The 26368-nt window shown below is 42.6% G+C and overlaps 2 protein-coding genes and 1 pseudogene across 14 annotated transcripts in view; all 3 read left to right on the forward strand.

Moving 5' to 3' along the window:
- LOC100272594 (uncharacterized) lies at nucleotides 1-24360 on the forward strand. Of its 2 annotated transcripts, XM_035966737.1 has the most exons (47): nucleotides 1-289; nucleotides 621-991; nucleotides 1743-1812; nucleotides 2113-2228; nucleotides 2371-2402; nucleotides 2513-2638; nucleotides 3570-3728; nucleotides 5956-6048; nucleotides 6130-6297; nucleotides 6436-6534; nucleotides 6619-6824; nucleotides 6902-6959; nucleotides 7726-7817; nucleotides 7904-8035; nucleotides 8759-8881; nucleotides 9160-9258; nucleotides 9365-9556; nucleotides 9710-9881; nucleotides 10003-10159; nucleotides 10418-10620; nucleotides 10817-10958; nucleotides 11035-11195; nucleotides 11317-11445; nucleotides 11539-11964; nucleotides 12094-12322; nucleotides 14363-14432; nucleotides 14733-14845; nucleotides 14988-15019; nucleotides 15130-15255; nucleotides 16187-16345; nucleotides 18581-18673; nucleotides 18755-18922; nucleotides 19061-19159; nucleotides 19244-19449; nucleotides 19527-19584; nucleotides 20351-20442; nucleotides 20529-20660; nucleotides 21374-21496; nucleotides 21775-21873; nucleotides 21980-22171; nucleotides 22325-22496; nucleotides 22618-22774; nucleotides 23033-23235; nucleotides 23429-23570; nucleotides 23647-23807; nucleotides 23929-24057; nucleotides 24151-24360. In XM_035966737.1, the coding sequence occupies exons 1-24, from the start codon at nucleotides 168-170 to the stop codon at nucleotides 11614-11616; spliced, it is 3300 nt and encodes a 1099-aa protein (XP_035822630.1). In that variant the 5' UTR covers nucleotides 1-167; the 3' UTR covers nucleotides 11617-11964; nucleotides 12094-12322; nucleotides 14363-14432; nucleotides 14733-14845; nucleotides 14988-15019; nucleotides 15130-15255; nucleotides 16187-16345; nucleotides 18581-18673; nucleotides 18755-18922; nucleotides 19061-19159; nucleotides 19244-19449; nucleotides 19527-19584; nucleotides 20351-20442; nucleotides 20529-20660; nucleotides 21374-21496; nucleotides 21775-21873; nucleotides 21980-22171; nucleotides 22325-22496; nucleotides 22618-22774; nucleotides 23033-23235; nucleotides 23429-23570; nucleotides 23647-23807; nucleotides 23929-24057; nucleotides 24151-24360. The 2 variants fall into 2 exon arrangements, with proteins under 2 accessions (XP_035822630.1, NP_001306905.1); NM_001319976.1 differs by lacking the exons at nucleotides 12094-12322; nucleotides 14363-14432; nucleotides 14733-14845; ... (18 more) ...; nucleotides 23929-24057; nucleotides 24151-24360 and having other exon boundaries at nucleotides 91-289; nucleotides 11539-11817.
- Nucleotides 12160-24474, forward strand: LOC103652740 (nuclear pore complex protein NUP107; annotated as a pseudogene). 9 transcript variants are annotated; one of them, XR_004549377.1, is made up of 25 exons: nucleotides 12644-12859; nucleotides 12983-13147; nucleotides 14016-14089; nucleotides 14363-14432; nucleotides 14733-14845; nucleotides 14988-15019; nucleotides 15130-15255; nucleotides 16187-16345; nucleotides 18581-18673; nucleotides 18755-18922; nucleotides 19061-19159; nucleotides 19244-19449; nucleotides 19527-19584; nucleotides 20351-20442; nucleotides 20529-20660; nucleotides 21374-21496; nucleotides 21775-21873; nucleotides 21980-22171; nucleotides 22325-22496; nucleotides 22618-22774; nucleotides 23033-23235; nucleotides 23429-23570; nucleotides 23647-23807; nucleotides 23929-24057; nucleotides 24151-24471. The product of XR_004549377.1 is annotated as a nuclear pore complex protein NUP107, transcript variant X6 (transcript). The 9 variants fall into 9 exon arrangements; XR_004857660.1 differs by lacking the exons at nucleotides 12644-12859; nucleotides 12983-13147 and adding an exon at nucleotides 12333-12480; XR_004549373.2 differs by lacking the exon at nucleotides 14016-14089 and having other exon boundaries at nucleotides 12340-12859.
- LOC103652739 (LRR receptor-like serine/threonine-protein kinase EFR) overlaps nucleotides 14113-26368 on the forward strand; it is a 14472-nt gene continuing 2216 nt past the window's right edge. Inside the window, exon 1 of one of the 3 annotated variants that reach the window (XM_035967164.1) lies at nucleotides 14113-14194. The gene's annotated coding sequence lies outside the window, so the exon portion shown is untranslated. The other 2 variants (XM_035967162.1, XM_035967163.1) reach the window with 2 other exon arrangements.

A 26368-nucleotide genomic window follows, 5' to 3' on the forward strand; every position in this document is an offset into this window, starting at 1 on the left:
GACAGACGAGAGACTATTTTTTTTGGTGTGTGTATGATATGCGATATAGCCGGTGGCGGTGGGGTTGCCATCTCTATCTCGGCGTGCAGTCAGTCAGTCACAGACTCCAGCGAGCGAGGGACCAAAACCCTAGCTGAACCCTCCCGGCCCGCGCAGCAACTGCGTCCATGGAGGTGGACCCCTCGCCGTCGTCGCGCTCGCCCAGGCCGCCGCCTCCGCCGCTGGCGGCGATGCCGAGCTACTTCGACCCGGAGTCGTCCGGCCGTCGGGAGGAGTACCGCCGCTACAGGTCGGGTGTTCTCTTCCTCCATTTGCGTTCCCAAATGCTGCGCTGCTGAGTAGGTGATGCGGGTGTGGCGGTGTAGTTTTGATTCGGGATGGTTGAGGTTCAAATGTGTTGTGGGTGGGAGGGAGTGGGGTTTTGGGGATTGGTTGATTTGCGATGGTCTCTGGCCTCGTCCAGATGTGCTCTGGGTTTGCGCGTGCCAATTCGAGCCTCCATGGGTTCATTGGTTATAAGATGTGTCAGTTCATCGATACCCCAGGCATATGCTGCACTAGTGTCCTGTCACCTTAGTCACTGCTGTTGCTAATTATGTGTTTCGCTTTGCAATTTACAGGAAGAGGTTGTCTTCTTCAAATGTCTCTCCTCTGCTGGGAAGATCACTCTCCAAGACCTCTGGACCAAGGCTGTTATATGATGGAGAAAGCATCCCAAGACAGCCTAATGCCGGTTTACTCCTTGAAGACATAAAGCAGGAAGCTGCCGATTATTCCAACGTAGAAAGCTTGGATGGATTGAGACTGTTCGGTTCGCCGAAAAGGACATCTCTCGATGGCGGTTCTGCATCAGGCGCAGCTTACAGTTCGGGCAGGCAAGCAGTGAGGCAGACGCTGAAGCCAGTCAAACTGGAGGACGATATGTATGTGCCACATGAAGGAGAAACGCCTTCTACAATGTTTGCAACTCTCCTTGATTCTGGGATCCAAGGTTAGAGGATTAAAGTGGTCTGGTTATTGAGCTGCTTGTAGGAGTAGTAGTTACTATGGCATGTGCTATTGTTTTCTCTCTCTCCAAATTTTTGGGATGGTTTCTTTTGTTAAGGTGATGAAGCATTCTGTTACAAAGCTTTATTTGTACGTGGTTTTCGTCAGTCTTAGGGGGTGTTTGAATGCACTAGAGCTAATAGTTAGTAAGCTAAAAATATACTAGTAGAATTAGCTAGCTAACAAATAGTTAGCTAACTAGTAGCTAGTTTACTAAAAATAGCTAATAGTTGAACTATTAGGTAGGGTGTTTGGATGTCTCTAGCTAATTTTAGCCACTAACTATTATCTCTAGTGCATTCAAGCACCCCCTTATTGTTTCCCTTTATGTTTTATTTGATTCTAACCAATAGTGAATACTTAATTAAACTTGTCCTTCAGAAATAAACACACGTATTTCGAGTAGCAAAATATAGCAGTTTATTACTGGGTGGCTGTGGATTCTATCATCAGTTTGCTCCCTTCATCTTGAGCGTCGCAGCACATGTTGTGCGACCATCTGTTAGTTACCAGATGATTAATAGAAGCACCAGAAATCTCCATCCTTATTTGTGCACTGACTGGCAATCCAAATTTAGGGAGTGTGTAGGTCTTAGCTATGTTCTTGGGTTGCATGAGATAAAGCAACACCCTTCACTTCCTTTCCATTTTCCAGTTCATTGCTTGTGCTATTTAATGTCTCTGTTCTGTTTCAGGTTTGATGCACTTCCCTGATGTAATTCAACAATTTGAGAGGACATGTCGAAATGCTTCGGAGTCAATCAGGTTGTCATCGCAAACTTCATATCAGCTGTTAGATTTTAGTATTTTACTTCTCCCAAACTCTTAGAAGCGACACTTGCCTGTTAAAATTTAACTGTTACTTAGTCAAATTGCTGATTAGATTTTTAAGGACTTAGTCTGCCATTCATTTCTTCACAGCTATGTTATCACTGACTGAACATAGTTCTTTTCCCTATTTGTTTGAACCAAAGCACAAGGCTGCTAAGGTCAATTGATGAGATGCCTTTATTATAGCTTATATACTAACTTTGGGATATCTGTGACACACTCTTAAATTTTCAGATCTGCTGCAACTGGAAAGCTTCGTGTGGTGGAAGAGAAACTTATGCAGCAAAATGCTCAACTTTTACTGGACGAAGCTGCTTCCTGGTCACTTCTTTGGCACATATATGGCAAAGGTAATAGTTCCAATTATTGGATACTTAGAAACAGATCATTCTTCATATGATTTTCATTAGCAGTATCGTAAACTACAAATGAGTACTTCTGGAGTAACTAATTTATTGTATTTTCTTGACTATTTGATCTGCTTCATGGCAGAACATGAGGAGCTTTCTGGAGAGCTGTTGGTGGTAAGACATATTAAGTTATAGCTACCAATGGATTCAAGTCCTTTTTTCCTTTAAATTATTGTCCTCTGATATGTATATTCACCTAAGTTTTGTGATATGCTTGTAAACAGCCGCCAATTACATCTCATCAGGAGGCTTGCCGCTTTGTTGCAGCAGACATTACAGCACAACTGTGTCTGCGGATCATACTTTGGCTTGAAGGTCTTGCTTCTGAAGCTCTTGATTTGGAGAAGAAGGTAAGGTATTTTTTAATGACTATTATCATCTATTCTGTGGGAGTTCTGTAGTGTCATGTGATCGACATGGAATGGAGCAACCTTCCACTAATATACTCCCTCGGTCCCAAACACTTGATGTTTTAGGATATTTAGGGCAGATTAGTGCTCAATAGAAATTACACATGTCTCCTTATTTATTGAAGGTGATCCACACTAATGAAGGAATAAGCCCCAATTAAAAGAATGCATGGAGGCATGCAGGCTGCAATCTCAGGCTGATATGGGTTCAGTCTAGTGTCTAAACTAAAAATAAAGTTTTCTGTGACAGAGGGAGTATTTTTTTAGGATTTCCATGACAGGTGAGTAAAGATAATAGTAATCTGTAATTCTATATTTACACATATGGCGAAAGGGCCTCTAGCGTAATGGTTAAGACTTCCGAGTAGCACCTCCAGGTCCTGGTTTCGATCCCCCTCGGTGGCGAATTTTAGGCTTGGTTAAAAAAAATCCCCTCGTTGTGCCCCACCTGCTCCCGGGTTACGTCCTGCGCGCCACCCTCTGGCTGGGCCGTTGCAGAGTGGGCGGTGACGGCCCGCTAGTGATGGGGGGCCAGAGTTCGGGGATTTTCTCGTCCAAGACCATGTTTGGGTCTCTTCTTAATATAATACCGGGAGGACGGTCTTTCCCTCCCCGGCCGAGTTTTTATATTTACACATATGGACGTCTTATATAGTCTTAGAAGTTAAGCTATCGAGAGCTACAACATAGCTATGACATATCCATGGCTCATTCGTAACGATTTGTCCTGATCTTCTTGATTCAGTTATTTCTTTACCCTTTGGACTGTTTTCTGTTGGTATTAGTCATAGAACAAACTATAGAGTAGCTGATCGACTTATATCTGTGAGCAAATTTAATAAGTTGACATCCTGATTATTCACTCATGTAGGTGAGAGGACCTCATGTTGGTTCGTACCTACCAAGTTCTGGTGTTTGGCACCGTACACAGAGGTACCTAAAAAGGAACAATGCTGATTCTACTATAGTGAAGCATGTGGATTTTGATGCTCCAACTCGTGAAGGGGCCCAACTTCTTCCTGATGACAAGGTAGGCTATTGCCAGCCATTACCAATATAGCGTGAAGATCCTCTCAGAGGGCCCAAGGCTTTTATGGTGCATATAATCTTTTATGCTGATGCTAGAAATGTGCATTGCAGTTGGTTCCATTTGACCTTTCTTGGACCGTTCTTTCACTTATTTGAACTAGTCAACTTTCATGTATGCCTTTGCTCCTGTGGTGGGAGAAACTAAACCGATGGAATGGTGGAGCAGAAGCAGTGAGCAGTTGCAGGGAATTGCTAAAAAAGGGCTCAATTACTTGATTACCCTTGGGCTTTGGACTCTCTGGAACCATAGAAATAAATGTGTTTTTGATAGAGTTACACCTAGTATGGAGGGTGCTATTAGAAGAGCTGAGGAAGAAATTAGTATTTGGAATTTTGCGGGGGCCAAGCATCTTGCCCTTATTACAGCTTCCATTCCAGGTGTCATGTAGGGCTCTAGTAGAGAGTCCAATAGGCCTTGTTTATTTTCTTTCTTCTTTTTCTTCTTTATTTCTTTTTTTTCTGTTGTTTTTGTAGTTGGTCTAATTTTAGACCCTTCTTCTTAATTCAATGATACGCAGCTCTCCTGCGTGTTCGAAAAAAAAACTTTCATGTACATTCATGGGTGAAATTGACTAATGTCACTATATACCAAGGTTATTAAAACGATAAAACGTTGAAACACTCATGGGTGAAATTTTGACTTTTAAATGTTTAAATAAAGTTTAAACGTAGTTTTAAACAACATAGGAAAAATACCAATACATCATAATTTCAGACAATAACATGAAGTTAAATACCAAGATAGAGAGGTTAGTGGCTAACCAAAACTTCACCCATGCGCTGCATTGGACCCCAAAAGTAACTAATAGACTGGGCCCAAAAGTAGCTAATGGTCTAAAATGCATAAAACACTGCGTTTTACAGTTTAGAACGCTAAAACGTGGTATCAACCTCTCATTAGAGTTTTGACGTTTAAACGTAGTTTTAATAACACTGCTATATACAAAATAACACTTATCTTCTGAAATCCTTTTCATTTAGGAAAATTTTGCTGGCGGACACTGTTCTTTGATGACATTGGCTGTTCAACGCCACTATTTCGTGTGCTTGCCGAGTACCATTACAAGAACTGGTTAATTTGCTCCTGGACAGCATACACATTTTTTTTATTAATTTTCTTGGACCTGAGGAAAGAGAAGGTGGTGAAATGTCGCTTTTGCCCTCTTCTTCATCCTCTGGCTCTCTTGCTCCTGATGTTTGCCTCTCCCTGCTGGTGCCCGCTGGGCGCTGGCTTCATCGAAGGTGAGGACACCACCATGGTAGAAGCCGGAGGGCAGCCCCTTGCCGCAGACGTGCTCACCATTGCCGACGCATTGGGCTGCTGCGCTTTGTCCTTGCATTGGGAGCGGCGCACTGCACAGATGGATGTTCCTGCCGAACATTGTGACTGGAAACGACGCCATCACCGCTGGAATCCTCCTGGACATCAAGCCGGTACAGGCGGTGCAACACCCCCAGCGATGGTGGAATTGGGTCAGACAGCTCGTTCCCCATGAGGAACAGCAACCTCAGCCCCGTGAGTGGCGAAAGGTCGGTGTTTAGCCTGAGAAATTGTTGCCCTTGAGGCTGAGCTCGCGGAGGTCATCCATCCTTGCGAGCGCCAGGAGCGCGGCGGTGCCGGACAGGACGAAGCCTTCTAGCATCAGCCTCGTCACACGACTGCCGGCGCAAGTGACAGGAGTAGCGTAGCAGTGCTGCCGTTGGCTCACTGTGGCAGGGATTGTGGGTGGGATTTACCTTGTCTGGATGGGTGGAGATGAGAGGAAGTCAAGATGGATTGGTTGGTATTCTCCCTCTCTGAGGATGATTGGTCCTCCGGCTGCTGGAGCTCGTCCAACACTGTTCCATCTGATTCATGGCAGCCTCCATGTGACTGGAGTACTGGACTAGATGGCAAGCATCAGGAGCAAGAGAGTCCGAGGATGAAGAAGAGGGCAAAATCAACTTTTCACCGCCTCTTTCTTCAGATCCAAGAAAATTAATAAAAAATGTGTACGGTGTCCAGGATCAAAATAACCAGTTTTTGTAATGGTAATGGATAAACACACAAAATAGCGGTGTTGAACAGCTAATTTCATTAAAGAACGATGTCTACCAGCAAAATTTCCCTTTCATTTAGTGCCTCAAGTATAGTAATACCGAATTTCCTTTTGTTTTTCTATAAGCAGAAGCAAGATGAATTGCTTCTAGAAGATATATGGACTCTTTTAAGAGCAGGAAGATTAGAAGAGGCATCTGACTTGTGCCGTTCTGCTGGCCAGGTAGATCGGTCTGTGTAGATTGCATTATTTTTATTATTCTCTCTATTGTTTTCTGATGCTGACTATTGAGTATACTTTCAGGCATGGAGAGTTGCCACTCTTTGTCCTTTTGGCGGCATAAATATGTTCCCTTCCCTGAATGCATTGCACAAAAATGGAAAGTACAGAACACTACAAGCCATGGAATTAGAAAGTGGTGTTGGGCGGCAGTGGCGTCTTTGGAAATGGGCATCATATTGTGCTTCAGAGGTGAACTCTACTCACTCTCTAGAGTATGCCTCTTTCTGTGTTTTTTAGCAGTGCTGTACTTATTGGACAACAGGTCTGTTTCATTCTTTAAATTTGCTGCTTCTCTACATGCACTCTGAATTGATATTATTTTTTCAGAAAATCGCTGAGCAAGATGGAGGCCGTTATGAGATGGCTGTATATGCTTTACAATGCAGTAACTTAAAGCGTGTCTTGCCAATCTGTACTGACTGGGAGGTACGTTGTAGATTTGATGTTATTCTTTCCAGATAGGCTTCGATTGCTGGTTTGTGATGCATCTTTTTTCATTCTCTTTCCTAGTCAGCTTGTTGGGCAATGGCAAGATCCTGGCTAGATGTTCAAGTGGATCTAGAATTATCTCAGTACCAAACAAGTAGACCAGAAAAGCAACTTGATGACGACATGAATGGAGCCCAAAGTTCAGTTGGTCCAGAAAGTTGGCCATACCATGTTCTTGATCAGCAACCTCATGATTTAACTGCTCTTCTGCAGAAACTCCACTCAAGGTATTAAATATTTAGTGCTTCCTATGATCCTATCCATTTCCTAGTTACTTATATTATTATTCACTCATGTGATGCAGTGACCTTGTTCATGAAACTGTCTCTCGAGCATGCCGAGAGCAGCATCGACAAATTCAGGTAATTTTATTCCAAGGATGAACGTTAAAGGACCTCTGTTCTCTGCATCACACATTTTGTCTATGTTTTCTCTAATGGGATTTTCTGAACTGAGTAAATTTCTCTACATGACAGCACTCGAATTGAGCTATTTTTATGAGCTGTTCTGACAATATGCCAGTTTTTGTTTCACATTAACCAAGGCTCTTCTAGTAAAAACACCTGTACATGTGTGTGGATCCAAATTCCAAAGTTCCAAGCATATGAACATGTCTTTGTTACCTTTCTGCCTTGGAGAATTGTAGGTAGTAATTCTTTTCTAACTCGGTAACTTTACAATTTACAATTTCTTGATCCGTGTTAACTGGAAGGCACATAGTGAAAGGGCCTCTAGCGTAATGGTTAAGGCTTCGAGTAGCACCTTCAGGTCTCGGGTTCGATCTCCCTTGGGGGCGAATTTCTGGCTTGGTTAAACAAATCCTCTCGCCGTGCCCCGCCAGCTCCTGGGTTACGTCTTGCGCGCCACCCTGCGGCTGGGTTGTTGCAGAGTGGGCAGTGACGGCTCGCTAGTGATGGTGGGCTAGTGTGATTTTCTCGGCTGGAACCATGTTTTGGTCTCTTATAATACCGGGAGGATGGTCTTTCCCTCCCGGCCGAGTTTTTTTAACTGGAAGGCACATATGATCATGTGCGAGAAAACACACTTCATTGAAAGACCCCTCCAATTAAAATTGATAGATCATTACCCATTTGGACCTGCGATCCTCTAATAATTGTTTAACTGCAGATGAATCTCATGAGTGGAAATATATCTCATCTTCTTGACCTTCTATGGTCATGGTTATCACCTGCTGAAGAGAACCATAATAATACTGCAAGGTAGAGTCTTTGTGATTTATGTGATAATCTCAAATACTTGAATCCGTTTATCATATCACTTTTCAATAACTTTTGTGTTCATCTAGGCCCCTTGATGACCCTGAGATGATACGGTTCGGGGCGCATATTGTTCTTGTGCTGAGGCACCTTTTCAGTGATGGGATGGATGATGAGTTAGATGAAAAACTGGTTACTGTCGGTGATCTCATCATCAACATGTAAGTACTATTTATGAAGAACTAATCTTGCATTGGCAATGAGCACCAACTATTCAATTTTTGCTTCTTGGGGCTTAAATTTTTTTTCTTGAAACTCTTGGAGCTTAATCAACCAGCATTAATGGTCCTTAGTATCCATTTGGGTGATTTTAAATTTCAATTGTATGGTACTATAGCATAATAATTTCCATAATACAGTTACATAAGTAGCATGCAGCGAAAGGGCCTCTAGCGTAATGGTTAAGGCTTTCGAGTAACACCTCTAGGTCCTGGGTTCGATCTCCCTTGAGGGCAAATTTCGGGCTTGGTTAAAAAAATCCCCTCGCTATGTCCCACCCGCTCTCGGGGATCGGAATCCTGCGCCCCACCCTCCAGTTGGGTCGTTGCAGAGTGGGCAGTTGATTGACCCGTTAGTGATGGGGGGGGGGGGGGGGGGGGCAGGGTTCTGGGGTTTTCTCGGCTGGGGCCATGTTTCGGTCTCTTCTTTATATAATACCGGGAGGGTGGTCTTTCCCTCCCCGGGCGAGTTTTTTCATAAGTAGCATGCATCGTTCCATCAAATCTATCAAGGGCTTGGCCCTTTATTTCTAGTATAATTTTATCTAAATCAAGCATTGCAGTTTTATTTTTTGTTGATCTTACATTTCACCTTAGTCCAGATGCTGTGTATGCCTTCTTGATATGGCTTATTTAACATAATAAATGAAAATTTAATGACTCCAGGTACGTGAGGTATTTGTTCTCAGAGGATCAAGAGGAGTTGGTTGGAATATATGCCTCACAGCTTCAACATGACCTTTGCATTACTTTGTTTGTAGAAATGATGGAACTAAGGTTAAATAGCAGGTATTGTTATCATGTGCTTATCGAAGTAATTCTCTGCTATTATGAGTATCTGGGTATATCAGTTTTATTTTCGCTTGTTCATTGTTTTTCATAATAATGGACACAGGTTATATCAGTACTATTTTTGGTTGTTCGATTTGATCTTGCCTGTCCTTTGATTGTTGCCTTGTTGGTAAATCAAGGTGGCAGCACACAATACAGATTAAGAAAGTGGAATTACTTCAGTAATTTTAAATGAATTCAATGTACATGCTCACACTTCTTTTTTCCGGCAACAGTTTGCATACTATGTACAAGCTCTTCCTTTCTGCTGTGGAGTATCTGCCATTCTCATCTGATAATGTATCCAAGGCTTGTTTTGAAGAGATCATCGAGAGGTTTGTTGATCCTGTGAATATGTTGCAATAAAATCCACCGAGTTTCAGACTTTTTGTATATTTTGTCTTGTCGATATATTTTAAGAAGTTTTGAAATTTAATGCAGGGTGCTTTCAAGATCTCGGCAAACAAAACCCACTAAGTATGATGGGGATTTCTCTGATGTTGCGCATCAACATCACCTGCAATCACTTCAAAAGGCTATGGTTATTCAGTGGCTTTGCTTCACACCACCATCCTCGATTCCAGACTTTCAAATGATCAGTTGGAAGCTTCTGATACGGGCATTGACACATAGGTAATTAGTTCTTGTGCAAGAGAAACATAGATTCATATTTTTTTCATGCCATCACTATAATTATTATTGCAAATTTATTTGTGGGACAGTTTTATTTTCTTTTCCAAAAAATATATTATCATGAAACTTATATATTATTTCTTTATCAATCAGCAATACACTGTTCAGGGAGTTTTCTCTGATATCAATGAGGAGAGTCCCTGAGCTACCAGCAGGGCCACACAAGTTGCTTGCCATTTTAGCTGAACCGTTAAAGCAAAAAGAAAATTTAATTTCACGGGAAGATCCGGAGGTATCTGATAACTTGCCGGAGTTTGAAGATTGGGTATAGTCTCTGTTGTTAATACCAATGAACATATTTTCTTTATACAAATAATATTGTTATTTTTATGTAATGAATCTAATAAGTATTCTTAATCAAGTATTGCTTTTGTATGGCCAAACAGCATGAATATTACTCCCTTGACGCGACTTACCGCAGTTGGCTTAAAATTGAGATGATGAATGCCGCTGTTTCTCCTGAGATGCTTTCGGCAGAGGAAAAGGGTCAAGCTGTTGCTGCAGCTAAAGAAACACTGAACTTGGCATGTTCGTTACTACGCAGTAAGTCATAAATGTTTTATTTGATGCACCTAGGGCTGGTAATGGGCTATAAATTTTACACTATAAAGTTTAAGGATCGAATCGGATTAGGATCGAGCTCTATTTGTATTCATTTTTGAACTAAAATTAATTAAGGGCTCAAACAAATTATGAAGAACCATTTGGATCGAGATCCATTACCACCCCTAGATTCACCTGTGTGAAAATATGCTCCTCACTGCTGCTATTTTTTTGATATTATATTGTAAGCAAAATCAGGGGATGGAAGACCATGGCTGTATGCTGTCGAGAGCAGTCCATTTGAATCCCCCGATGTTATTTTCCTTGAGCTGCATGCTTCTGCAATGCTCTGCCTACCTTCTGGAGAATGTATGTTACCAGATGCAACATCATGCACAGCTTTGACAAGTGCACTATATTCAACTGTCAGTGAAGATGATGTGCTGCATCGCCTGTTGAAGGTTTGGTCCTTTTGCTCGAAGTTTTTTTTTTTTTTTGGTTTTGAAAACAAATTTGTTACGTCTGGCTTGTTACATGTAAGTCAATCAAAATAGTTATAGTCCCTAGTAAGAACTGTTCACAGCACACCAGCTTCAATATATTTTAGTAGACTTGTGCAAATTCTAAATGTGTATTATCTATTGAGCAAATGGGCAGGTGGATGTCCAGGTCTCTTCTAGAGACCCCTGCTGTATTGAAGTCGCTCTTCGCTGCTTAGCAGCAGAAGGTGATGGATATGGGCTTCATGAAGCCAACGATGGAGGTCTTCTTGCTGCAGTCATGGCTGCTGGCTTTAAAGGTACCTTTTTTATTCTAAAGGGAGACCACTGTTTGAAATATTTCGTGCGGTGTTTTTAAATGATCTGTTATGGCAGGTGAACTCAGTCGGTTCCAACCTGGAGTTTCGATGGCAATTTCACGGCTTGATGCTTGGTATTCTGACCGGAGTGGTTCCGTGGAGAGCACCGCTGCTTACATAATTCGAGGGCTGTGTCGGAGGTGCTGCCTTCCTGAAACAATTCTAAGATCTATGCAGGTGAGGCGATCGAGCAAATGATCTGTGCAATCGTATTGTTGTACAAAATACATGTAGTTTCTTGGCGTGCCCCTCACCAGTGTAGACGATTACATTAATTTTTGTTGCTTTTATTTGGCAGGCATGTATCGCACTCTCCGCGGCTGGTGATGATCTAGATTACTCTCTAGATAAATGTGACGAACTTGTTGAGTTAGTTGGTTCAGCCGAGTCTGGAATGATGCATTTGTTCAGCCAGCAGCAGTTGCAGGTCACTTCTAATGACCTTTCGTTTGTTAATCCACTCGGGCCCTTATTCTGCCCACCCTGACGCCAACAAAATTGTTGTTCAATTGTTTGTCAGGAGTTCCTGATTTTCGAGAGGGAATATCTCATATGTACAATGGAGTTTGAGGAGGACCGGTTGCCTTGTGATGGCTAAGCTTTTTCCCCACTTGCTGACTAATCCATGAGACATGACCGGCATGTGCATTTTGTGGCGCCGTGACCCAAGAACCTGCTGTGATGTATCGCTACACCATTTCAAAGCGAAAAGATGGAATTTAGTGCGTAACGTGGTTCTGCCCGTTTGTGCACGAGAATTGGCCCGTTTTGGAGAGTCAATATAAGATTATTCAAGTCGAAATCCAAGATTTTTGTTCATGATAAAAACAATGTTCGGCAAGCCTTTTTGTCCCGCCCGTGCTACGCGCACTCCGCCTCGGCTGCTTTTGCATCGATCCGATCTGCCGTCCCTGGACACGCTGCAGCTGACAAGGGTCACCGGCAGGTAGGTGCCCGAGCAGCCTCCGTCCACGGAAACATTTGAACGCTATTCTGTGGACCTAACCGCGCTGTTCCATGGACATATCATCTGATGAATTTTATAATCTTCTTTCTCTTTACCGGTCTTCCTCAGCATCCTCTCAAGTCAACTCCCAGAACGACTTCGTTTCCTGACTTCTGAGCACTGCCTGGACGCAGTATGACAAGCCGACAACGACCAGGTGGCTAAACAAGTTCCAATTCCTACTCAAAGCCTCATATTCATAAAAGGCGGCTAAAGAAGTTCCAATAAAGAACACCCAATTCCATCGATCTTGACTCTTGTTTCCAATCCGAGCTATATAGAAGAATATCCATTGATGGTGGGTATTGACCAAACTGCAAGGTTTCTGTGAGTTACTAGCATATATATAGGTTTGCAAGTAGTTTGGGTTACCATCAAATATTTCTGCAGTTCCATCCCAAAGGCTGCGAAGGCGCACACAAGCCAAGTTCTACTCAACATCGTTCCCTAATCATGGTAGTAAGCACACTCTGCAGCCGCTTGCCACTTCTACCCAACATCATCGTCCTCCTCTTGTTCACAACCATTTCCGACTCCACGAACAGCAACAGCGATCTCAATGCACTCTTGTCATTCAAATCCCTCATAACAAAGGACCCAATGGGTGCACTGTCATCTTGGGATGGGGACGCTTCTAACAGGAGCGCTCCTCATTTCTGCCGGTGGAACGGCGTGACGTGCAGCAGCGACCAGCACGGCAGCCATGTCACTGCCTTGCGCCTGCGAGCCTTCGGTCTGGAAGGCAACATCTCCCAGTCGCTTGGGAATCTTAGCCACCTCCAAACCCTGGATCTGTCGAACAACAACCTAGAGGGCGAGATACCTTCCAGTATCGGTAACTTGTTTGCTCTCCATTTTCTCAACCTAAGTGTTAACCACCTGTCCGGGAACGTTCCTCAGTCCATCGGCCGTCTTTCCGAACTCGAAATTCTGAATTTCCGCGACAATGACATCGTAGGAAGCATCCCTTCTTCAGTGCTGAACCTTACAGGACTCACAATGCTTAGTGCCACCGAAAACTACATGACAGGGAGGATTCCAGATTGGTTGGGGAACTTGACAGATCTGACAGATTTGAACTTGGCATGGAATAACTTCAGTGGACAGATCCCACAAGCTTTAGGTAAGCTACCTAACCTTGCTAGATTGACTATGCAAGGTAATCAATTGGAAGGTTTAATCTCTCCTACACTGTTTAACATTTCATCTCTTGAGAATTTAAATCTCGGCTATAACAAGCTTTCAGGTTCTCTACCTCCAGATATTGGATTTACACTTCCAAATATTGTAGCATTTAGTGTATGCTATAACAAATTTGAGGGTCCAGTTCCATCCTCCCTGTCCAATATTTCTGTGCTCCAACAGCTCATCCTCCACGGGAACAGATTTCATGGCCGAATTCCACCTAATATTGGTGTCCACGGCAGCTTAACTAATCTTGAATTAGGCAACAATCAGCTTCAAGTCGTGGATACTAAAGATTGGGATTTTCTAACCCCTTTGGTCAATTGCAGTCATCTGAAATATCTTAATCTTGAGCTAAATAACATTTCTGGCATTTTGCCAAATGCTGTTTCTAATCTCTCCTATGAGCTGGAAGCGTTACTGATGGGTGGAAACCAAATAACCGGGACCGTACCTTCGGGGATAGGTAGGCTTCAAAAGCTCCAAATACTAGATCTGTCAGATAACCTGTTTACAGGCGCCGTACCTTCGAGTATAGGTAAACTCTCCAGCCTAGACAGCCTTGTGCTATTCAGTAATAAATTTGACGGGGAGATCCCTTCATCACTTGGAAATCTTACAAAACTAACCGAGCTAGTTTTACATTCCAATGACCTGCATGGGAGCATGCCTCCAAGCCTTGGTAATATGACAATCTTAGAATCCATCGATCTTTCATATAACCGCCTCAGTGGCCAAATTCCCCAAGAGATCTTAAGCATGTATTCCCTTACAAAATTTCTAAATCTCTCCAACAATTTTTTCAGCGGACCCATTTCCCAACAGATCAGGCTCTTGATCAGTCTTGGTACAATGGATCTCTCAAGCAATAATTTATCTGGTGAGACTCCACATACTCTTGGTAGCTGTGTTACACTGCAGTTCCTGTATTTGCAAGGAAACCTCCTACAAGGTCAAATACCAGTGGAACTGAATGCACTAAGAGGCTTAGAAATCTCCATCCTTATTTGTGCACTGACTGGCAATCCAAATTTAGGGAGTGTGTAGGTCTTAGCTATGTTCTTGGGTTGCATGAGATAAAGCAACACCCTTCACTTCCTTTCCATTTTCCAGTTCATTGCTTGTGCTATTTAATGTCTCTGTTCTGTTTCAGGTTTGATGCACTTCCCTGATGTAATTCAACAATTTGAGAGGACATGTCGAAATGCTTCGGAGTCAATCAGGTTGTCATCGCAAACTTCATATCAGCTGTTAGATTTTAGTATTTTACTTCTCCCAAACTCTTAGAAGCGACACTTGCCTGTTAAAATTTAACTGTTACTTAGTCAAATTGCTGATTAGATTTTTAAGGACTTAGTCTGCCATTCATTTCTTCACAGCTATGTTATCACTGACTGAACATAGTTCTTTTCCCTATTTGTTTGAACCAAAGCACAAGGCTGCTAAGGTCAATTGATGAGATGCCTTTATTATAGCTTATATACTAACTTTGGGATATCTGTGACACACTCTTAAATTTTCAGATCTGCTGCAACTGGAAAGCTTCGTGTGGTGGAAGAGAAACTTATGCAGCAAAATGCTCAACTTTTACTGGACGAAGCTGCTTCCTGGTCACTTTGGCACATATATGGCAAAGGTAATAGTTCCAATTATTGGATACTTAGAAACAGATCATTCTTCATATGATTTTCATTAGCAGTATCGTAAACTACAAATGAGTACTTCTGGAGTAACTAATTTATTGTATTTTCTTGACTATTTGATCTGCTTCATGGCAGAACATGAGGAGCTTTCTGGAGAGCTGTTGGTGGTAAGACATATTAAGTTATAGCTACCAATGGATTCAAGTCCTTTTTTCCTTTAAATTATTGTCCTCTGATATGTATATTCACCTAAGTTTTGTGATATGCTTGTAAACAGCCGCCAATTACATCTCATCAGGAGGCTTGCCGCTTTGTTGCAGCAGACATTACAGCACAACTGTGTCTGCGGATCATACTTTGGCTTGAAGGTCTTGCTTCTGAAGCTCTTGATTTGGAGAAGAAGGTAAGGTATTTTTTAATGACTATTATCATCTATTCTGTGGGAGTTCTGTAGTGTCATGTGATCGACATGGAATGGAGCAACCTTCCACTAATATACTCCCTCGGTCCCAAACACTTGATGTTTTAGGATATTTAGGGCAGATTAGTGCTCAATAGAAATTACACATGTCTCCTTATTTATTGAAGGTGATCCACACTAATGAAGGAATAAGCCCCAATTAAAAGAATGCATGGAGGCATGCAGGCTGCAATCTCAGGCTGATATGGGTTCAGTCTAGTGTCTAAACTAAAAATAAAGTTTTCTGTGACAGAGGGAGTATTTTTTTAGGATTTCCATGACAGGTGAGTAAAGATAATAGTAATCTGTAATTCTATATTTACACATATGGCGAAAGGGCCTCTAGCGTAATGGTTAAGACTTCCGAGTAGCACCTCCAGGTCCTGGTTTCGATCCCCCTCGGTGGCGAATTTTAGGCTTGGTTAAAAAAAATCCCCTCGTTGTGCCCCACCTGCTCCCGGGTTACGTCCTGCGCGCCACCCTCTGGCTGGGCCGTTGCAGAGTGGGCGGTGACGGCCCGCTAGTGATGGGGGGCCAGAGTTCGGGGATTTTCTCGTCCAAGACCATGTTTGGGTCTCTTCTTAATATAATACCGGGAGGACGGTCTTTCCCTCCCCGGCCGAGTTTTTATATTTACACATATGGACGTCTTATATAGTCTTAGAAGTTAAGCTATCGAGAGCTACAACATAGCTATGACATATCCATGGCTCATTCGTAACGATTTGTCCTGATCTTCTTGATTCAGTTATTTCTTTACCCTTTGGACTGTTTTCTGTTGGTATTAGTCATAGAACAAACTATAGAGTAGCTGATCGACTTATATCTGTGAGCAAATTTAATAAGTTGACATCCTGATTATTCACTCATGTAGGTGAGAGGACCTCATGTTGGTTCGTACCTACCAAGTTCTGGTGTTTGGCACCGTACACAGAGGTACCTAAAAAGGAACAATGCTGATTCTACTATAGTGAAGCATGTGGATTTTGATGCTCCAACTCGTGAAGGGGCCCAACTTCTTCCTGATGACAAGGTAGGCTATTGCCAGCCATTACCAATATAGCGTGAAGATCCTCTCAGAGGGCCCAAGGCTTTTATGGTGCATATAATCTTTTATGCTGATGCTAGAAATGTGCATTGCAGTTGGTTCCATTTGACCTTTCTTGGACCGTTCTTTCACTTATTTGAACTAGTCAACTTTCATGTATGCCTTTGCTCCTGTGGTGGGAGAAACTAAACCGATGGAATGGTGGAGCAGAAGCAGTGAGCAGTTGCAGGGAATTGCTAAAAAAGGGCTCAATTACTTGATTACCCTTGGGCTTTGGACTCTCTGGAACCATAGAAATAAATGTGTTTTTGATAGAGTTACACCTAGTATGGAGGGTGCTATTAGAAGAGCTGAGGAAGAAATTAGTATTTGGAATTTTGCGGGGGCCAAGCATCTTGCCCTTATTACAGCTTCCATTCCAGGTGTCATGTAGGGCTCTAGTAGAGAGTCCAGTAGGCCTTGTTTATTTTCTTTCTTCTTTTTCTTCTTTATTTCTTTTTTTTCTGTTGTTTTTGTAGTTGGTCTAATTTTAGACCCTTCTTCTTAATTCAATGATACGCAGCTCTCCTGCGTGTTCGAAAAAAAAACTTTCATGTACATTCATGGGTGAAATTGACTAATGTCACTATATACCAAGGTTATTAAAACGATAAAACGTTGAAACACTCATGGGTGAAATTTTGACTTTTAAATGTTTAAATAAAGTTTAAACGTAGTTTTAAACAACATAGGAAAAATACCAATACATCATAATTTCAGACAATAACATGAAGTTAAATACCAAGATAGAGAGGTTAGTGGCTAACCAAAACTTCACCCATGCGCTGCATTGGACCCCAAAAGTAACTAATAGACTGGGCCCAAAAGTAGCTAATGGTCTAAAATGCATAAAACACTGCGTTTTACAGTTTAGAACGCCAAAACGCTAAAACGTGGTATCAACCTCTCATTAGAGTTTTGACGTTTAAACGTAGTTTTAATAACACTGCTATATACAAAATAACACTTATCTTCTGAAATCCTTTTCATTTAGGAAAATTTTGCTGGCGGACACTGTTCTTTGATGACATTGGCTGTTCAACGCCACTATTTCGTGTGCTTGCCGAGTACCATTACAAGAACTGGTTAATTTGCTCCTGGACAGCATACACATTTTTTTTATTAATTTTCTTGGACCTGAGGAAAGAGAAGGTGGTGAAATGTCGCTTTTGCCCTCTTCTTCATCCTCTGGCTCTCTTGCTCCTGATGTTTGCCTCTCCCTGCTGGTGCCCGCTGGGCGCTGGCTTCATCGAAGGTGAGGACACCACCATGGTAGAAGCCGGAGGGCAGCCCCTTGCCGCAGACGTGCTCACCATTGCCGACGCATTGGGCTGCTGCGCTTTGTCCTTGCATTGGGAGCGGCGCACTGCACAGATGGATGTTCCTGCCGAACATTGTGACTGGAAACGACGCCATCACCGCTGGAATCCTCCTGGACATCAAGCCGGTACAGGCGGTGCAACACCCCCAGCGATGGTGGAATTGGGTCAGACAGCTCGTTCCCCATGAGGAACAGCAACCTCAGCCCCGTGAGTGGCGAAAGGTCGGTGTTTAGCCTGAGAAATTGTTGCCCTTGAGGCTGAGCTCGCGGAGGTCATCCATCCTTGCGAGCGCCAGGAGCGCGGCGGTGCCGGACAGGACGAAGCCTTCTAGCATCAGCCTCGTCACACGACTGCCGGCGCAAGTGACAGGAGTAGCGTAGCAGTGCTGCCGTTGGCTCACTGTGGCAGGGATTGTGGGTGGGATTTACCTTGTCTGGATGGGTGGAGATGAGAGGAAGTCAAGATGGATTGGTTGGTATTCTCCCTCTCTGAGGATGATTGGTCCTCCGGCTGCTGGAGCTCGTCCAACACTGTTCCATCTGATTCATGGCAGCCTCCATGTGACTGGAGTACTGGACTAGATGGCAAGCATCAGGAGCAAGAGAGTCCGAGGATGAAGAAGAGGGCAAAATCAACTTTTCACCGCCTCTTTCTTCAGATCCAAGAAAATTAATAAAAAATGTGTACGGTGTCCAGGATCAAAATAACCAGTTTTTGTAATGGTAATGGATAAACACACAAAATAGCGGTGTTGAACAGCTAATTTCATTAAAGAACGATGTCTACCAGCAAAATTTCCCTTTCATTTAGTGCCTCAAGTATAGTAATACCGAATTTCCTTTTGTTTTTCTATAAGCAGAAGCAAGATGAATTGCTTCTAGAAGATATATGGACTCTTTTAAGAGCAGGAAGATTAGAAGAGGCATCTGACTTGTGCCGTTCTGCTGGCCAGGTAGATCGGTCTGTGTAGATTGCATTATTTTTATTATTCTCTCTATTGTTTTCTGATGCTGACTATTGAGTATACTTTCAGGCATGGAGAGTTGCCACTCTTTGTCCTTTTGGCGGCATAAATATGTTCCCTTCCCTGAATGCATTGCACAAAAATGGAAAGTACAGAACACTACAAGCCATGGAATTAGAAAGTGGTGTTGGGCGGCAGTGGCGTCTTTGGAAATGGGCATCATATTGTGCTTCAGAGGTGAACTCTACTCACTCTCTAGAGTATGCCTCTTTCTGTGTTTTTTAGCAGTGCTGTACTTATTGGACAACAGGTCTGTTTCATTCTTTAAATTTGCTGCTTCTCTACATGCACTCTGAATTGATATTATTTTTTCAGAAAATCGCTGAGCAAGATGGAGGCCGTTATGAGATGGCTGTATATGCTTTACAATGCAGTAACTTAAAGCGTGTCTTGCCAATCTGTACTGACTGGGAGGTACGTTGTAGATTTGATGTTATTCTTTCCAGATAGGCTTCGATTGCTGGTTTGTGATGCATCTTTTTTCATTCTCTTTCCTAGTCAGCTTGTTGGGCAATGGCAAGATCCTGGCTAGATGTTCAAGTGGATCTAGAATTATCTCAGTACCAAACAAGTAGACCAGAAAAGCAACTTGATGACGACATGAATGGAGCCCAAAGTTCAGTTGGTCCAGAAAGTTGGCCATACCATGTTCTTGATCAGCAACCTCATGATTTAACTGCTCTTCTGCAGAAACTCCACTCAAGGTATTAAATATTTAGTGCTTCCTATGATCCTATCCATTTCCTAGTTACTTATATTATTATTCACTCATGTGATGCAGTGACCTTGTTCATGAAACTGTCTCTCGAGCATGCCGAGAGCAGCATCGACAAATTCAGGTAATTTTATTCCAAGGATGAACGTTAAAGGACCTCTGTTCTCTGCATCACACATTTTGTCTATGTTTTCTCTAATGGGATTTTCTGAACTGAGTAAATTTCTCTACATGACAGCACTCGAATTGAGCTATTTTTATGAGCTGTTCTGACAATATGCCAGTTTTTGTTTCACATTAACCAAGGCTCTTCTAGTAAAAACACCTGTACATGTGTGTGGATCCAAATTCCAAAGTTCCAAGCATATGAACATGTCTTTGTTACCTTTCTGCCTTGGAGAATTGTAGGTAGTAATTCTTTTCTAACTCGGTAACTTTACAATTTACAATTTCTTGATCCGTGTTAACTGGAAGGCACATAGTGAAAGGGCCTCTAGCGTAATGGTTAAGGCTTCGAGTAGCACCTTCAGGTCTCGGGTTCGATCTCCCTTGGGGGCGAATTTCTGGCTTGGTTAAACAAATCCTCTCGCCGTGCCCCGCCAGCTCCTGGGTTACGTCTTGCGCGCCACCCTGCGGCTGGGTTGTTGCAGAGTGGGCAGTGACGGCTCGCTAGTGATGGTGGGCTAGTGTGATTTTCTCGGCTGGAACCATGTTTTGGTCTCTTATAATACCGGGAGGATGGTCTTTCCCTCCCGGCCGAGTTTTTTTAACTGGAAGGCACATATGATCATGTGCGAGAAAACACACTTCATTGAAAGACCCCTCCAATTAAAATTGATAGATCATTACCCATTTGGACCTGCGATCCTCTAATAATTGTTTAACTGCAGATGAATCTCATGAGTGGAAATATATCTCATCTTCTTGACCTTCTATGGTCATGGTTATCACCTGCTGAAGAGAACCATAATAATACTGCAAGGTAGAGTCTTTGTGATTTATGTGATAATCTCAAATACTTGAATCCGTTTATCATATCACTTTTCAATAACTTTTGTGTTCATCTAGGCCCCTTGATGACCCTGAGATGATACGGTTCGGGGCGCATATTGTTCTTGTGCTGAGGCACCTTTTCAGTGATGGGATGGATGATGAGTTAGATGAAAAACTGGTTACTGTCGGTGATCTCATCATCAACATGTAAGTACTATTTATGAAGAACTAATCTTGCATTGGCAATGAGCACCAACTATTCAATTTTTGCTTCTTGGGGCTTAAATTTTTTTTCTTGAAACTCTTGGAGCTTAATCAACCAGCATTAATGGTCCTTAGTATCCATTTGGGTGATTTTAAATTTCAATTGTATGGTACTATAGCATAATAATTTCCATAATACAGTTACATAAGTAGCATGCAGCGAAAGGGTCTCTAGCGTAATGGTTAAGGCTTTTGAGTAACACCTCTAGGTCCTGGGTTCGATCTCCCTTGAGGGCAAATTTCGGGCTTGGTTAAAAAAATCCCCTCGCTATGTCCCACCCGCTCTCGGGGATCGGAATCCTGCGCCCCACCCTCCAGTTGGGCCGTTGCAGAGTGGGCAGTTGATTGACCCGTTAGTGATGGGGGGGGGGCAGGGTTCTGGGGTTTTCTCGGCTGGGGCCATGTTTCGGTCTCTTCTTTATATAATACCGGGAGGGTGGTCTTTCCCTCCCCGGGCGAGTTTTTTCATAAGTAGCATGCATCGTTCCATCAAATCTATCAAGGGCTTGGCCCTTTATTTCTAGTATAATTTTATCTAAATCAAGCATTGCAGTTTTATTTTTTGTTGATCTTACATTTCACCTTAGTCCAGATGCTGTGTATGCCTTCTTGATATGGCTTATTTAACATAATAAATGAAAATTTAATGACTCCAGGTACGTGAGGTATTTGTTCTCAGAGGATCAAGAGGAGTTGGTTGGAATATATGCCTCACAGCTTCAACATGACCTTTGCATTACTTTGTTTGTAGAAATGATGGAACTAAGGTTAAATAGCAGGTATTGTTATCATGTGCTTATCGAAGTAATTCTCTGCTATTATGAGTATCTGGGTATATCAGTTTTATTTTCGCTTGTTCATTGTTTTTCATAATAATGGACACAGGTTATATCAGTACTATTTTTGGTTGTTCGATTTGATCTTGCCTGTCCTTTGATTGTTGCCTTGTTGGTAAATCAAGGTGGCAGCACACAATACAGATTAAGAAAGTGGAATTACTTCAGTAATTTTAAATGAATTCAATGTACATGCTCACACTTCTTTTTTCCGGCAACAGTTTGCATACTATGTACAAGCTCTTCCTTTCTGCTGTGGAGTATCTGCCATTCTCATCTGATAATGTATCCAAGGCTTGTTTTGAAGAGATCATCGAGAGGTTTGTTGATCCTGTGAATATGTTGCAATAAAATCCACCGAGTTTCAGACTTTTTGTATATTTTGTCTTGTCGATATATTTTAAGAAGTTTTGAAATTTAATGCAGGGTGCTTTCAAGATCTCGGCAAACAAAACCCACTAAGTATGATGGGGATTTCTCTGATGTTGCGCATCAACATCACCTGCAATCACTTCAAAAGGCTATGGTTATTCAGTGGCTTTGCTTCACACCACCATCCTCGATTCCAGACTTTCAAATGATCAGTTGGAAGCTTCTGATACGGGCATTGACACATAGGTAATTAGTTCTTGTGCAAGAGAAACATAGATTCATATTTTTTTCATGCCATCACTATAATTATTATTGCAAATTTATTTGTGGGACAGTTTTATTTTCTTTTCCAAAAAATATATTATCATGAAACTTATATATTATTTCTTTATCAATCAGCAATACACTGTTCAGGGAGTTTTCTCTGATATCAATGAGGAGAGTCCCTGAGCTACCAGCAGGGCCACACAAGTTGCTTGCCATTTTAGCTGAACCGTTAAAGCAAAAAGAAAATTTAATTTCACGGGAAGATCCGGAGGTATCTGATAACTTGCCGGAGTTTGAAGATTGGGTATAGTCTCTGTTGTTAATACCAATGAACATATTTTCTTTATACAAATAATATTGTTATTTTTATGTAATGAATCTAATAAGTATTCTTAATCAAGTATTGCTTTTGTATGGCCAAACAGCATGAATATTACTCCCTTGACGCGACTTACCGCAGTTGGCTTAAAATTGAGATGATGAATGCCGCTGTTTCTCCTGAGATGCTTTCGGCAGAGGAAAAGGGTCAAGCTGTTGCTGCAGCTAAAGAAACACTGAACTTGGCATGTTCGTTACTACGCAGTAAGTCATAAATGTTTTATTTGATGCACCTAGGGCTGGTAATGGGCTATAAATTTTACACTATAAAGTTTAAGGATCGAATCGGATTAGGATCGAGCTCTATTTGTATTCATTTTTGAACTAAAATTAATTAAGGGCTCAAACAAATTATGAAGAACCATTTGGATCGAGATCCATTACCACCCCTAGATTCACCTGTGTGAAAATATGCTCCTCACTGCTGCTATTTTTTTGATATTATATTGTAAGCAAAATCAGGGGATGGAAGACCATGGCTGTATGCTGTCGAGAGCAGTCCATTTGAATCCCCCGATGTTATTTTCCTTGAGCTGCATGCTTCTGCAATGCTCTGCCTACCTTCTGGAGAATGTATGTTACCAGATGCAACATCATGCACAGCTTTGACAAGTGCACTATATTCAACTGTCAGTGAAGATGATGTGCTGCATCGCCTGTTGAAGGTTTGGTCCTTTTGCTCGAAGAAATTTTTTTTGGCTTTGAAAACAAATTTTGTTACGTCTGGCTTGTTACATGTAAGTCAATCAAAATAGTTATAGTCCCTAGTAAGAACTGTTCACAGCACACCAGCTTCAATATATTTTAGTAGACTTGTGCAAATTCTAAATGTGTATTATCTATTGAGCAAATGGGCAGGTGGATGTCCAGGTCTCTTCTAGAGACCCCTGCTGTATTGAAGTTGCTCTTCGCTGCTTAGCAGCAGAAGGTGATGGATATGGGCTTCATGAAGCCAACGATGGAGGTCTTCTTGCTGCAGTCATGGCTGCTGGCTTTAAAGGTACCTTTTTTATTCTAAAGGGAGACCACTGTTTGAAATATTTCGTGCGGTGTTTTTAAATGATCTGTTATGGCAGGTGAACTCAGTCGGTTCCAACCTGGAGTTTCGATGGCAATTTCACGGCTTGATGCTTGGTATTCTGACCGGAGTGGTTCCGTGGAGAGCACCGCTGCTTACATAATTCGAGGGCTGTGTCGGAGGTGCTGCCTTCCTGAAACAATTCTAAGATCTATGCAGGTGAGGCGATCGAGCAAATGATCTGTGCAATCGTATTGTTGTACAAAATACATGTAGTTTCTTGGCGTGCCCCTCACCAGTGTAGACGATTACATTAATTTTTGTTGCTTTTATTTGGCAGGCATGTATCGCACTCTCCGCGGCTGGTGATGATCTAGATTACTCTCTAGATAAATGTGACGAACTTGTTGAGTTAGTTGGTTCAGCCGAGTCTGGAATGATGCATTTGTTCAGCCAGCAGCAGTTGCAGGTCACTTCTAATGACCTTTCGTTTGTTAATCCACTCGGGCCCTTATTCTGCCCACCCTGACGCCAACAAAATTGTTGTTCAATTGTTTGTCAGGAGTTCCTGATTTTCGAGAGGGAATATCTCATATGTACAATGGAGTTTGAGGAGGACCGGTTGCCTTGTGATGGCTAAGCTTTTTCCCCACTTGCTGACTAATCCATGAGACATGACCGGCATGTGCATTTTGTGGCGCCGTGACCCAAGAACCTGCTGTGATGTATCGCTACACCATTTCAAAGCGAAAAGATGGAATTTAGTGCGTAACGTGGTTCTGCCCGTTTGTGCACGAGAATTGGCCCGTTTTGGAGAGTCAATATAAGATTATTCAAGTCGAAATCCAAGATTTTTGTTCATGATAAAAACAATGTTCGGCAAGCCTTTTTGTCCCGCCCGTGCTACCCGCACTCCGCCTCGGCCGCTTTTGCATCGATCTGCCGTCCCTGGACACGCTGCACCTGACAATTGTCACCGGTAGCCTCGTCGACTTGATACTCGAATCTAACCGCGCTCTCCGTCCACGGAAACATTTGAACGCTATTATGTGGATCTAACCGCGCTGTTCAATGGACATATCATCTGATGAATTTGATAATCTTCTTTCTCTTTACCGGTCTTCCTCAGCATCCTCTCAAGTCAACTCACAGAACGACTTCGTTTCCTGACTTCTGAGCACTGCCTGGACGCAGTATGACAAGCCGACAACGACCAGGTGGCTAAACAAGTTCCAATTCCTACTCAAAGCCTCATATTCATAAAAGGCGGCTAAAGAAGTTCCAATAAAGAAGAACACCCAATTCCATCGATCTTGACTCTTGTTCCCAATCCGGGCTATAAAGAAGAATATCCATTGATGGTGGGTGTTGACCAAACTGCAAGGTTTCTGTGAGTTACTAGCATATATATAGGTTTGCAAGTAGTTTGGGTTACCATCAAATATTTCTGCAGTTCCATCCCAAAGGCTGCGAAGGCGCACACAAGCCAAGTTCTACTCAACATCGTTCCCTAATCATGGTAGTAAGCACACTCTGCAGCAGCTTGCCACTTCTACCCAACATCATCGTCCTCCTCTTGTTCACAACCATTTCCGACTCCACGAACAGCAACAGCGATCTCAATGCACTCTTGTCATTCAAATCCCTCATAACAAAGGACCCAATGGGTGCACTGTCATCTTGGGATGGGGACGCTTCTAACAGGAGCGCTCCTCATTTCTGCCGGTGGAACGGCGTGACGTGCAGCAGCCACCAGCACGGCAGCCATGTCACTGCCTTGCGCCTGCGAGCCTTCGGTCTGGAAGGCAACATCTCCCAGTCGCTTGGGAATCTTAGCCACCTCCAAACCCTGGATCTGTCGAACAACAACCTAGAAGGCGAGATACCTTCCAGTATCGGTAACTTGTTTGCTCTCCATTTTCTCAACCTAAGTGTTAACCACCTGTCCGGGAACGTTCCTCAGTCCATCGGCCGTCTTTCCGAACTCGAAATTCTGAATTTCCGCGACAATGACATCGTAGGAAGCATTCCTTCTTCAGTGCTCAACCTTACAGGACTCACAATGCTTAGTGCCACCGAAAATTACATGACAGGGAGGATTCCAGATTGGTTGGGAAACTTGACGGATCTGACAGATTTGAACTTGGCATGGAATAACTTCAGTGGACAGATCCCACAAGCTTTAGGTAAGCTACCTAACCTTGCTAGATTGACTATGCAAGGTAATCAATTGGAAGGTTTAATCTCTCCTACACTGTTTAACATTTCATCCCTTGAGAATTTAAATCTCGGCTATAACAAGCTTTCAGGTTCTCTACCTCCAAATATTGGATTTACACTTCCAAATATTGTAGCATTTAGTGTATGCTATAACAAATTTGAGGGTCCAGTTCCATCCTCCCTGTCCAATATTTCTGTGCTCCAACAGCTCATCCTCCACGGGAACAGATTTCATGGCCGAATTCCACCTAATATTGGTGTCCACGGCAGCTTAACTAATCTTGAATTAGGCAACAATCAGCTTCAAGTCGTGGATACTAAAGATTGGGATTTTCTAACCCCTTTGGTGAATTGCAGTCATCTTAAATATCTTAATCTTGAGCTAAATAACATTTCTGGCATTTTGCCAAATGCTGTTTCTAATCTCTCCTATGAGCTGGAAGCGTTACTGATGGGTGGAAACCAAATAACCGGGACCGTACCTTCAGGGATAGGTAGGCTTCAAAAGCTCCAAATACTTGATCTGTCAGATAACCTGTTTTCAGGCGCCGTACCTTCGA

The sequence above is a fragment of the Zea mays genome, chromosome 4, assembly GCF_902167145.1.
Source record: "Zea mays cultivar B73 chromosome 4, Zm-B73-REFERENCE-NAM-5.0, whole genome shotgun sequence".
In the NCBI taxonomy this organism is placed as follows: Eukaryota; Viridiplantae; Streptophyta; class Magnoliopsida; order Poales; family Poaceae; genus Zea; species Zea mays.